The 12,336-nt window shown below is 44.8% G+C and overlaps 1 protein-coding gene across 9 annotated transcripts; it reads right to left on the bottom strand.

Annotated features, from left to right (window-relative positions):
- Positions 1–2,610: 2,610 nt before the first annotated feature.
- Positions 2,611–10,102, bottom strand: RAB29 (RAB29, member RAS oncogene family). 9 transcript variants are annotated; one of them, XM_001162514.5, is made up of 6 exons: positions 9,876–10,083; positions 9,444–9,689; positions 7,111–7,182; positions 6,091–6,272; positions 5,351–5,472; positions 2,611–5,071 (listed from the first exon to the last, which is right to left on the bottom strand). In XM_001162514.5, exons 2-6 carry the CDS (start codon positions 9,565–9,567, stop codon positions 4,960–4,962), a joined length of 612 nt encoding a protein of 203 aa, XP_001162514.1. In that variant the 5' UTR covers positions 9,568–9,689; positions 9,876–10,083; the 3' UTR covers positions 2,611–4,959. The 9 variants fall into 9 exon arrangements, with proteins under 9 accessions (XP_001162514.1, XP_001162387.2, XP_009439576.1 ...); XM_001162387.5 differs by having other exon boundaries at positions 9,975–10,083; XM_009441301.4 differs by having other exon boundaries at positions 9,444–9,694; positions 9,876–10,075.
- Positions 10,103–12,336: the final 2,234 nt, after the last annotated feature.

Genomic DNA, 12,336 nt, shown 5'->3' with positions numbered 1-12,336 from the left:
TCTCTCTTATTGGTTCTGTTTCCCTGGAGAACTCTAATATAGAACAATAAATACCATTATACCAAAACTGCAGCTAAAACTTCAGAGAATTCAGGTCATGCTGGAAAACTAAAGGCAGGCAGGGTTTTTCTAACAACAAAGGTCATATATTCTGACTGTATCCTGAAGTCTCTGGTATTTATGGCAGAATAAAAAAATATGTAGAAATATGGTGAAACCCTGTCTCTACAAAAAGTACAAAAATCAGCTGGGCGTGGGGGCATGAGCCTGTAGTCCCAGCTACTCATGAGGCCGAGGTGGGAAGGTTGGAGGATTGATTGAGTCTAGGAGGTTGAGGCTGTAGCAAGCCGAGATCGCACCACTACACTCCAGCCTGCGTGACAGAGTGAGACCCTATCTCAAAAAAAAAAAAAAAAGACAGAATGCAAGGCTGGGTGTGCGGTGGCTCATGCCTCCTATAATCCCAGCACTGTGGGAGGTAGAGGCAGGCAGATCACCTGAGCTCAGGAGTTCAAGACCATCCTGGGCAACATGGTGAAACCCTGTCTTTATAAAAATACAAAAATTGGCCAGGTGTGGTGGCATGCGTGTATAGTCCCAGCTACTCGAGGCTGAGGTGGGAGGATGGCTTGCATCCAGGAGGTCAAGGCTGCAGTAAGCTGAGATTGTGCCACTGCAGTCCAGCTTCAGTGATAGAGTGAGACCCTGTCTCAAAACAAACAAACAAAACTCAACTCTATATATATATCATATATATAATTATATGTAGAATTCTTTCCAGAATACCTCATTTTCTAGTGACTTCCTGCCTATTCTAACCTGCAGCTTTGGGGGTTATTTGGCTTTAACAGATGAGTCACTTACACAGCTGAGGAAATCTTCCTATACACAGTGAACCAAGAAGGGTGGAGGGGAGGGCTGGGTGCAGTGGCTCATGCCTGTAATCCCAGCACTTCGGGAGGCTGAGGCAGGTGGATCACGAGGTCAAAGATCGAGACCATCCTGTCCCACATGGTGAAACCACGTCTCTACTGAAAATACAAAAATTAGCTGGGTGTGGTGGCAGGCGCCTGTAGTCCCAGCTACTCGGCAGGCTGAGGCAGGAGAATCGGTTGAACGTGGGAGGCGGAGGTTGCAGTGAGCTGAGATCGCGCCACTCTACTCCAGCCTGGTGACAGAGCGAGACTCCATCTCAAACAAACAAACAAACAAACAAAAAGAAGGGTGAAGGGGAAACGTGCATTGAGTTTTGTTTCCTTGGGCAATCTGGTTACTAGATTTTACAGAATTCCATGGAAATTTTTACATCCTCTAACCATGGCCTTAGCCACTGCCTACAAAAGTATCAGGCAAGACAGGCCTCACGTTAGATGAGATAGTATCCTGAGGACCGAAGAGAGACCACCTACAGAAAAAGTTAAATCTGGAGATAACAGGAAACAGTGAGGGACCCTACCTGGAGAAAGTGAATTAGGGAAACATCTTGGGGTAATTCTGGCGCAATAGTAGTGATAACGCAGCAGGCCATTCTTTACTGCTAAAGGGCCTTCCCTGACCTACAATCTCCTCTGCTCCACTTATTTGGTCACTCAGCTAAGTGACCAAATTTCTTCTGTTCAAAGAAGAAAGTCAGGGCAGACACTACCCCACAGCTGTGTTCTCAGCCCTCCCTTAGGGTTTCTGAGAACACTCTGGGGGAACTGTTTTCTTTTTGACCAAAAGCCACCTGAGTGGTTGGAGAGGCATCTTGTCTCCAATGTAGGACCTCCTCTAGGGAGGGGCTACGATATCTATGTTCCAAACAATTTTGGACGCTACCTCTTTTGAATGCAACAAAGAGGTAGCATCCGAATGATAAGACCTAATTATTTTTAGTAGCATCACATTTCCATTCATGTAAATATTTTATTTTTCCTAATCATAATTGCTTTTCTTTTATGGATAGGGGCACAAAGAGGAATTAGGTATATTTCAGTTCCTTAATTAGTTTCAGGCCTATAATGTTCACCAGTTGGGAGATAATATCCAGAAGGGCTGGCTGGCTGGCCAGCCTCTAGCAATGCTTGAAAAGGCAGGTAAATCCTGAGTCAGCAAATGGGAAAAGAAAGCACATTCAGTCTTTCAAAAAGGTCACATTTCCAAGTAGTATTTGGCATGTTACATCAAGTACTGAATTGGTACTAGGCAGATGGATCTAAGCAATTGGTATTAGTAAGTTAACAGGTAAACAGAATAATATTTACCTTCATTTTAAAAGAAGGTATTTAACCACATTTCTCACTTGTAAGTGGGAGGTAAACATTGGGCACACACATAAAGATGGGAACAACAGACACTGGGGACTCCCAAAAGTGGGGAGAGAGGGAGTAAGCGTTGAAAAAGTGCCGACTGGGTGCTATGTTCACTACTTGGGAGACAGGCTAAGCAGAAACCCAAGCTTTAGCATCACACAATATATCCATGTAACAAACTTGCACACGTACCCCTTGAATTGGAAATTTAGAAAAAGGTATTTAAAAAATCAAGTCTCCATTTCCGCAATCCTCTTGAGCTATCAGTGTAAAACAGCACTTTGACAAACTCACATTAAAGGCCAATAACTACTATGAATACAAGACTTAGTTCTCATTTATTTGTGATTTTGCAGGTGTTCAAACCAATGAAGGAAAATCAATTATCTCTTCATATCAATGAAATTCACTATTTCACTATTATCTTCAGAATCATAGTGATCAAAATCCTACCTGAAAATGGTAATACAAAAGAGAACTATTAATACAAGGTTTCAGAAGACTGTGCAAGTTAAAATAATTGGCATTAAAACAACACACAACAAACCACCGAAGGTTTGGCCCCTTTTCTCTCTCTGATATGTGGCCTCTGATCTCTTTCTTAGGGCAGTGGTTTTCAACGTCTGTGTTGCAGAATCACCTGAAAAGCTAACAGAACATATAGAAACCCAGGATTTGTATTTGTATTTAAATGTAAATACAAAAGGTCTGGGTCTCTGTATCTTTACAAAGTTCTCCAGCAATGGTTTCCAAACCAGGCTTATCACAATCACCAGGGAAGTTCTGAAAACAACACATTCCTAGGCTTCATCCCTAGAAATTCTGATTCAGTAGGTTTGAGGTCGGGACCCAAAAATCTTTTTCTTTTTTTTTTTTTGAGATGGAGTTTCACTCTTGTTGCCCAGGCTGAAGTGCAATGGTGTGATCTCAGCTCACTGCAACCTCTAACTCCCGGGTTCAAGCGATTCTCCTGCCTCAGCCTCCCAAGTAGCTGGGATTACAGGTGACCGCCACCACGCCCAGCTAATTTTTCTTATTTTTAGTAGAGACGGGGTTTCAGTATGTTGGCCAGGTTGATCTTGAACTCCTGACCTCAGGCGATCCACCTGCCTCAGCCTCCCAAAGTGCTGGGATTACAGGTGTGAGCCACCACGCCTGGCTCAGGACCCAAAAATCTTAAAACATTTTAAAAAAATTTTAACAAACTTCCCAGGTATTCCTGACCAGCCAGATTTGGGAACCACTGACTTAGGACACTTATTTAAGGTCTATCAAAGAACTTCAGGCCTCTGAGTTTAGTAAGAATATCGACAACTTTGGGTAGGTTATAAATCACCATCCTAGAGATAATTTAACAAATTAAACGGTCTAGTAGTGATTTGATACTAAAAAGCCCTGCCCAATTTAGTACTTAAATTACCTAATGATTTTCTGTCTATCTACTTTCCTCCCCCAGGCTAGGGCCTGCACATAATATGTTTCCTATGACTAAGTGCCTACGTGTTCACAAAGTTGCCCCAGTGGAGGTTGTTAACTTCTCTCTTTTCTTCTTCCATTCAGATTCCCAAAGCTGTGAGGAGCAGACCTATTTCGAAGCATCACAGCCAGCTGATGTCACTTGCAGTATTATGCATTAAGACATCAACCCAGAAACCTGCAAATGGGAGACACTAGGCAATCCTATCATGAGGATTAAGCTCTTTGAGGAAGAAAATGCTTTCATTGCATGAGACAGGTAGTTTAAAAATGACTATTCTTTTTTCTTTTTTTTTTGAGACGGAGTCCTTCTCTGTCACCCAGGCTGAAGTGCGGTGGCATGATCTCGGTTCACTGCAACCTCTGCCTCCCAGTCTCAAGCGATTCTCCCACCTCAGTCTCCAGAGTAGCTGGGATTACAGACACGTGCCATCACGCCTGGCTAATTTTTGTACTTTTAGTAGAGACGGGGTTTTGCCATGCTGACCAGGTTGGTCTCGAATTCCTGGCCTCATGTGATCCGCCTGCCTTGGCCTCCCCAAGTGCTGGGATTACAGGCATGAGCCACCATGCCCGGCCAAAAAACTTGACTATTCTTGATGCCAAGACAAGAGAAACTTAATTATGACTTTAGAAGTTTCAAAAATACAGTGACTTCTGGGACACTTCTAGTAGCCAAAAATCCACAGATGCCCAGACCCCCTCCTTCTGCATTCCAGAATCAGATGTTTACATTCCAAGACAGAAAGAATCTGAAACAACGGCCTACAAGAAATTTGGGAAATGACATTTGATCTCATTTTCCTCTCAATTGGAAGTCATGATATCAATGAATATCAAATGGAAAAATAAGCTCAGAAGTAGGTGAGAATTATGATCTCTAAAACGCAGGTGCTGATTTCTAATCCTTCTCACAAAATTCCGGATCACAAATTGAGGGCTGATGAGAAGATCTTACACCGAAGGCACTAACTGGCACTAACGTGAGCCAGCAACATGTCAAAGGCTAATCCAGGAGATGCAGAAATGCACATGGGTTCCAGGTGTCTTTTCTAAGTGACAATGGGCCTCCTTACTGGACAGTAGTCAGGAGACAATTCAAATTTACTTAATAAAATTGTCAGGTGGGCAACCAAAGGGAAGAGACTTAAAAGGCCTCCCAGAACTGGGATGGAAAATAAGCCAAACACTACTAGCAGCAGGACCAGCTGGAGGACTTGGTTTGTAGATTGATGTAGTCCCCTTGGGTGGACAAAGACATGATATCTTCTGTGGAATTTCTCATCATCTTTTCAATGAGGACTCTAAAAGACAAAAAATAAGCCTGAGAAGCTTATTTTGGAGGAAAAGCAGAAATGGCAGATGTAGTCTGACTTATCATCAGATAGTATTTGGTAAAGCCAGAAGGTTTAAATGCCCCTTTGTCCCCAGTTATCTCAGGAAAGACAGTATCCCTGACCTTTAGGGGCTAGCATTCCAATGGCTCAGTCTGTCATTGTTGGCTCAGAAATAAGAAAAGAGGGTCCACAGGGCCACAGTGGAAGATGGATACATCTGCATGCCTATCAGCATGAGCTACTTACCTCATAGCCTCATTAATATTTTTGTTCTCCTTGACTGATGTTTCTGTCCAACCTGTGAAACCGTTCTCTTTACTGAACCGGTCAATCTGGTCCCGGCTCACTGCCCAAGGGGACAGATCACACTAGCAAAGAGAAAAAATAAAAGGCAGTATCATAAACTTCCTGCAACTAAGAAAGAATATGGCTCAGATACTGTGGATTTTAAACATATTTCCACCAATGGATAAGAACACCAGCATCGGAAATCTATAATCAATATTCTTCCCAAAGAAAGTCTCACCCTTGGCTGGGCGCAGTGGCTCACGCCTGTAATCCCAGCACTTTGGGAGGCTGAGGCGGGCAGATCATGAGGTCAGGAGAGCGAGACCATCCTGGCTAACACAATGAAACCCAGTCTCTACTAAAAATACAAAAAAATTAGCTGGGTGTGGTGGTGGGCACCTGTAGTCCCAGCTACTCGGGAGGCTGAGGCAAGAGAATAGCGTGAACCTGGGAGGCAGAGCTGGCAGTGAGCCGAGATCGCGCCACTGCACTCCAGCCTGGGCAACAGAGCGAGACTCCGTCTCAAAAAAAAAAAAAAGTAAGTAAGTCTCACTCACCCTCAACATCCTTTGAAAGGAGGTAGAGATGATTTTGCCAACTTAAGAAGGGGAAATGGATGCCCAGAATCAGAGAGCATTTTACTTCCTTTCTAACCACAGATAGAGGCTAGGGACCATTTTCTGAGATTGGCCACATACCTTGTTGGCCAAGAGCAGGCAGGGCACCGGCTCTCCATTGGGTAGTGTGAGCTTGCTGTCTAGGTCCTGTTTCCACCTCTGGCTGTTGCTGAAGGTAGTGGCATTGGTAACGTCAAACATAATAACACAGGCAGAGGCATCCCGATAATACAATCGTGTCATAGAGGTGAAGCGCTCCTGCCCTGGGGAGAAAGGGGAGAGTTCTCAAGGTGACCCAAGAGCCAGCCTCTCCCCATTCCTTGTAGAAGAGGGCAGTAAGCATATGTGTCAGATGGGGCCACTCACTTTCCCCCTCTGACTCTTGGTTTTCTATCCCATAAAGGGATAATGAAGCCCAATTATTTCCAAGGCAGATTCCGCACCCAGATTGCTCCAGTCCAAATCCCTGCTCTGCTGCATACTATTTGACTTCGGGCAAATCAAGCTCTCAGTGCTTCAGATTTCTCATTTGTAAAGTGAAGACAAAAGCAGTCGCTTTTTTTTTTTTTGAAACAGTTTCCTGCACTCCTGTTGCCCAGGCTGGAGTGCAGTGGTGCCATCTAGGCTCACTGCAACCTTCACCTCCCAGGTTCAAGCAATTCTCCAAAAGCAGTAGCTTTTATGATAGGGTTGATGTGAGGATTAATGAGTCAGTGAATTTAAAATACTTAGAAGAATGCTTGGCACATAGTAAGGATTCACTATTTTTACTGTATCTATTTTCTGGGGATCTTGTTTTTCACCAAGGTCAGCCTTAAACCTAGAAAAAGCACCCTCCCCTGCTGTGGGAGTGTCCACCTATAGTCTGGACAATCCACCACCTTGCCAGCCCCTCCATCCACACAGAGACTGCTCCAGATCTATTCAGGGCAAAACATCTACAAAAGCTCTGCACCTATTCAGCTCATGTGTCCTCAGAGCAGCTCAATCATTCCAGCTTCAGAAAAACAATTTCTGGCTTTGCTGCCCCATTTTTTCCTCAGAGCTTTCTAGTTAAATCAAAATTTCTTCCCTTGTTCCTATCTAGCCCTCCCACTTTACCTGCAATATCCCACAGCTGAAGCCGCACTATCTCGTAGTCAGACCACTGGAGAACCTTCAGAGCAAAATCCACTGAAAATATATGTACATTATACTTTAATAAAATTTCACTGTAAAAAATTAATAGGGATAAACTCAAATCAAATAGGCAGTGAAACCCTATGGACACACAATTCCAATCCCATATGTTTATCTTTAAGCCCTCAATTCACTGAGATGAGTCCACATGCGTGTATTTAGTGTGAGATGGATGATTCATACTCACTCTCCAAAGGGGTTTCCAGCTTTTACTCTACTGTCAAGCTCATTTATTTGCTACTGTTTGTCTCCAAGACTGGGGGTGGGAGTAACTATGAAAACAATTCTCATTCTCAGGTTAGTTTCTGGGAGATTTAGGGGGTTTTCTCAGGGAAGGGGTGATGGGGGAGAAGGGGGAAATGAGACAAGTGTGGTTGCTTTCGTATCTTCCACATTCAATTTCACTGTTGGTTTCTAATCAAATTGTATTATGAAAAGAACACACCCTGGGGAACTCTACATCCACCATAAGGTCGCAGGTATTATCTTGGGCAAGAATGGAATAAATGGAAAAGGTCCCAGAGGAGTCCCAAGAAGAAGACACTGCGTGGATGTTGCTGAAGAGTCCTGCTGGAATCTACCACCAAGTCTGCAGGTGCTGAGACTCCTTAAGGCTGAGTAAGTATTCCATGGGGAAAGCCTTTTGGCTAAGGAGAGAAACAGAGTAATTTCTGAGGTTTGGAAATATTATCTTTCACATCTGTGACAGGAATCAAAGCTAAGGGAAATTTAGACTAAACACTGAAAAAAAAATTAGCCAGTTATATTCTTTGCTAAAGGAAAACTACAGCAATTGTTAAAAATTAACTATTAATAGCAGGCCACTTTTAACCCAAATCCGTGAAATAGGGACCCTTATATTATTTAGGAGTGGGAGGGCAGAGCAGAGCGGTCAGAATAGAGTGTCTGAAACTCTGAACCTTTAATTTTGCCAGACTTAAATTTTTTGTTCCTTTGTTTTTGAGACAGGGTCTCACTCTGTTGCCCAGGCTACAGTGCAGTGAGTGGTGCGAACGGGGCTCACTGAAGCCTCGACCTCCCCAGTTCAAGCAATCCTCTCGTCTCAGTTTTCCGAGTAGCTGGGACCACGGCTACTTTCTTCTTTAATTTTTGTAGAGGTGGGGGGGGTCTTGCCATGTTTCCCATGGCTGGTCTCGAACTCCTGGGCTCAAGCAGTCCTCCCGCCTCAGCCTCCTAAAGTGCTGGGATTGCAAGTATGAACCACCGTACTGGGCCCTACTGGGGGTTCTTAAGGAGAATGTTTTAATTGCAATGTAAATGTTTGTTAACTTCTTTTTAAACTTCCATATGAACAGGAGCACACATTTTCAATTTTTCCATTGGTACGAGTTTTCCCCCCCTTGAAACAAGTTCTTTTAACAGAGAGAAATAAAATTTTAAGTTACTCTCCCCAATCACCAGCTCTTCCTAGCTAAATACCTTCTAATTAACAATAAGGCATTTCTGCCTCTGAAAAAATAGTTGAGTCCAAAGGCCACACCCAGGAAAGAAATGAATGAACTCGGTGTCCCCTTCCTCCCTACCTTCTCCAGTTTGAGGAAAAAAGTGGTGGGAAGATAGGTCAGAGAAGTGGTATATTTCACATTCTTGGAAGAATTCCTTGGTTACATTTAAGCAATCAACGGACAAAAACACAGCTCATCAGCCCTCATGGGCATCTGACTGCGTAGCCAAGGGGCTCGTTCGGGGATTTTGTGTCTTCCATCCCACCCACAGCCCCACAACAAAGCTAGAGTCCTTCAGATCAGTTCCGCTTCCTGCGTTCTCCCCCTGAAGCCAGGTTAAACACCTTGCGGTTCCTCCCTCAACAGAGGGGCAGGACGACAGCCCCAGCCGGCACCTAACCAGGAGGCCCCACAGAGGATCTCAGCTGCTTCTGCTGATTGGAGAGATTTGCCGGACAGCTGAAAGGCTGGAGACTTAAGTTCACAGTACGCCTGCAATAAACAGCAATTGCTCATCCTCATCCTCCCTTCCCTATTTCTCATCTTCACGCCTTTGCTCTTACCTTTCTCCTGGCAGTGGGCTCAGTTTGGGAAAATCTAACGGGAAACTCAAGAGAGGCGTGTAAACCAAACACCCGGCAATTACACCATCTAGGTTCCCAGACAGTACTTCCTGACCCGAAGAAGGACCCAACAACCGACAGCAAATCCCCACCCCACTTGGGTCCCCAGCTCGAGTCCGCGGTCGGGGCCTCCTCCTCCCCCTCCCCCCGCCCCGAGACGTCTCACCTCCCACCGTGGACTTGTAGTGTTTGCTGAAGCTGTCCTGGGAATATCGCTGCACCAGCGACGTCTTGCCCACTGCGGCGTCCCCCACCACCAGCACTTTGAACAGGTGGTCACGGCTGCCCATGGCTAGCGGGTGTGCGTTTTAGGGAGGCGGGAAGTGGGGTCGGGGGTCGCCCGTTTTAACCCCTTTGGATCCGGACCCTCTTCAAACTGAAGTAAGGCATTCCCACCCACCGCCTGTCTGGGCTGCTCTGACGAGAAAGCAAAAAAGGAAACTTTGCACTCAACCTATACGCGCTTCCTCCCCGGGCGGCCGCAACCTGGGTGGGGCGCAGGGCGCGAGCTCCGAGCCCCCGGCTGTTCGCACCTTCCCCACCCCCTCCTGGCCTGACTGCCGAGAAACGGGACCAGGCGCCGCGGAACCTCACCCACCGGGACTTCCCCCGAGCGGCTCCGACAGTGACTGAATCCCAGTCAGCTCATTACACCACTGGGGCCAGATGATGAGGACCCTCCCCTTGCAGCACAAACCAAATTGTGAGGAAGGAGCAGCCGGCACCTCGATTCCCTAGACGCCCTCCCGCGCGCCTCTCTCTCCCCTTCCTCCGCAAGCGTCACGTGCAGGGTTGCCTGTGGCACTACATTTCCCAGCTTTCCTCGCGGTAAAGAGAACCAGCCGAGTGCGGAGGCTCACCGCGAAGCCTCCTGGGAAATGTAGTGTATTCGTTATTTTGTTTTAAGCAAACCTACACCAAGTTTCAAGGCTTCAAACTCCTTCGACAGTTTGGAATCTTATTTTGAAACAATTCTAGGTCAGTAAAGATCCCTTAAGGGGAGATTTGTGCAACGTGATCTCACTGGCCTGAATCCATCCCCAGATAGTTTTCTCCTGTCTTTAAAGGTTTAACTGAGTTAAGATTGAAACTTATTTCATTAGTAAAAGCCCAAGCCTCATCCATCATGCTCCAGGTGAAGTCCATTTCCTATTCCTTCAAGTAGATAGACAAGCCCAGGACTTTGTGAAATGACTTATATTTTCTGTGTGAACTTGCCCAATACCAGGCAAGTTCAGGAAAACTTGACCCAAGAGACCATTCTTTGGAAAAAACCTATGCCAAAAATTACAGCATTTAATATCCAGCAATAACAATAAAGATAGACAGAAAACAAGAGACAGTTCTCCATTCATACTTCTACAATGCCTATTCTAGCCATACTACTCATGTATCACTTGAGCTAGAAGCTAATTGAAATACACTGGGACTCCTTCTTGATTTGTTGTGGCTGTTGTTAATAGATAATCATAAAACTAGTGTTTGGCAAATAATTTTAATTTCTCAGCCTGTAACTTTACTGACCTACCTGTCACTTGGGTAGAAGTTGGCAGGACATGAGCTCAATGGCAAGCAAAGAGAGCTCCATTTTCTATACTTTTCTAGGAATAGAGGAAGAGAACCAGCGGGGCCATGGGAAAACAGCCCAGGACCAGACACTATGAAATCTAGGTCTCTTGATAGAGAGGCTATCACTTATGTTTTGTGGCGAAAGAACATCAGCATGGTTCACAATATATTTTGCCCAGAATGTTTGTTACCCAGGTACAGGAGGTTAGTTCAAGCTACTCATCTTTAAGGATCCAGTTTTCTCTGTTCTTATTCGTTTTGACATAGTTGACCACTCCTTGACATTTGTTTCCCTTATGCCTTCTATGACGCTGTTCTTTCTTTGTCATCCCCGTACTTCTCTGATGATTATCTTTTTCTTTCAGGTTTCTCTCCATCCCATTTCCCGCTAAGTATTTCCTAAGGCCCGATTCTTGGTCTCTGAGTCAATCATTCGATAAACTCTTTAGTGAATTGTCCTTGGTGTCAAAGATCTATCTTCACTTTATTTGTTCTTTATCTCTGATCAGTGATATTCTGCCAAGACCAGCTCTGTTGGGGAGACCCTAACCCAGTGGGGTTAGAGGAATTAAAGACACACACACAGAAATATAGAGGTGTGAAGTGGGAAATCAGGGGTCTGATTTCCTTTAGAGCTTTTAGAGCTGAGAGCCCCGAACAGAGATTTACCCACATATTTATTAACAGCAAACCAGTCATTAGCATTGTTTCTATAGATATTAAATTAACTAAAAGTATCCCTTATGGGAAACGAAGGGATGGGCCGAATTAAAGGAATAGGTTGGGCTAGTTAACTGCAGCAGGAGCATGTCCTTAAGGCACAGATCACTCATGCTATTGTTTGTGGCTTAAGAATGCCTTTAAGCGGTTTTCCACCCTGGGCGGGCCAGGTGTTCCTTGCCCTCGTTCCTGTAAACTTACAACCTTCCAGCGTGGACGTTAGGGCCATTATGAACATGTTACAGTGCTGCAGAGATTTTGTTTATGGCCAGTTTTGGGGCCAGTTTATGGCCAGATTTTGGAGGGCCTGCTCTCAACATGTCCCTCTTCTCTGATTTACAAATTGATAAACACAAAGGCAGCTTTGTCACGGTGAGCTACTTCTCGCAGGAGTCAGGATCCACATCTGCAGACTATACAAAGACAAACAACACAGATTAAAAGCACAATCATCATTGAAATCACAGAGCTTCCAAGTGTTTTTATCCATTTTCGGCTCCTCTAAGCACTCCAGTTCCTGGCATTAAGGTCAAGTGTGCCTTGGATGCTTTAAATATTTCTTCTTTTAATTTTAAATCCTTATGTTAAGCTCCTAGAGCGGGCCATATCATTTGAGGTTGAGGTGCCACTATACTGCCATGGTTCCAGATAATAGGAACTCTTGCCGTACTTCTTATTATATCTACCATCTGACCATTTTGTTCAGACCAGCTGAACATAGTGTGGCCGTGGCACGCAGACTGAGAGGTGCAATTCAAGCTAAACATCCC

The sequence above is a fragment of the Pan troglodytes genome, chromosome 1, assembly GCF_028858775.2.
Source record: "Pan troglodytes isolate AG18354 chromosome 1, NHGRI_mPanTro3-v2.0_pri, whole genome shotgun sequence".
In the NCBI taxonomy this organism is placed as follows: Eukaryota; Metazoa; Chordata; class Mammalia; order Primates; family Hominidae; genus Pan; species Pan troglodytes.
This window is presented reverse-complemented; position numbering and strand designations above follow the sequence as displayed.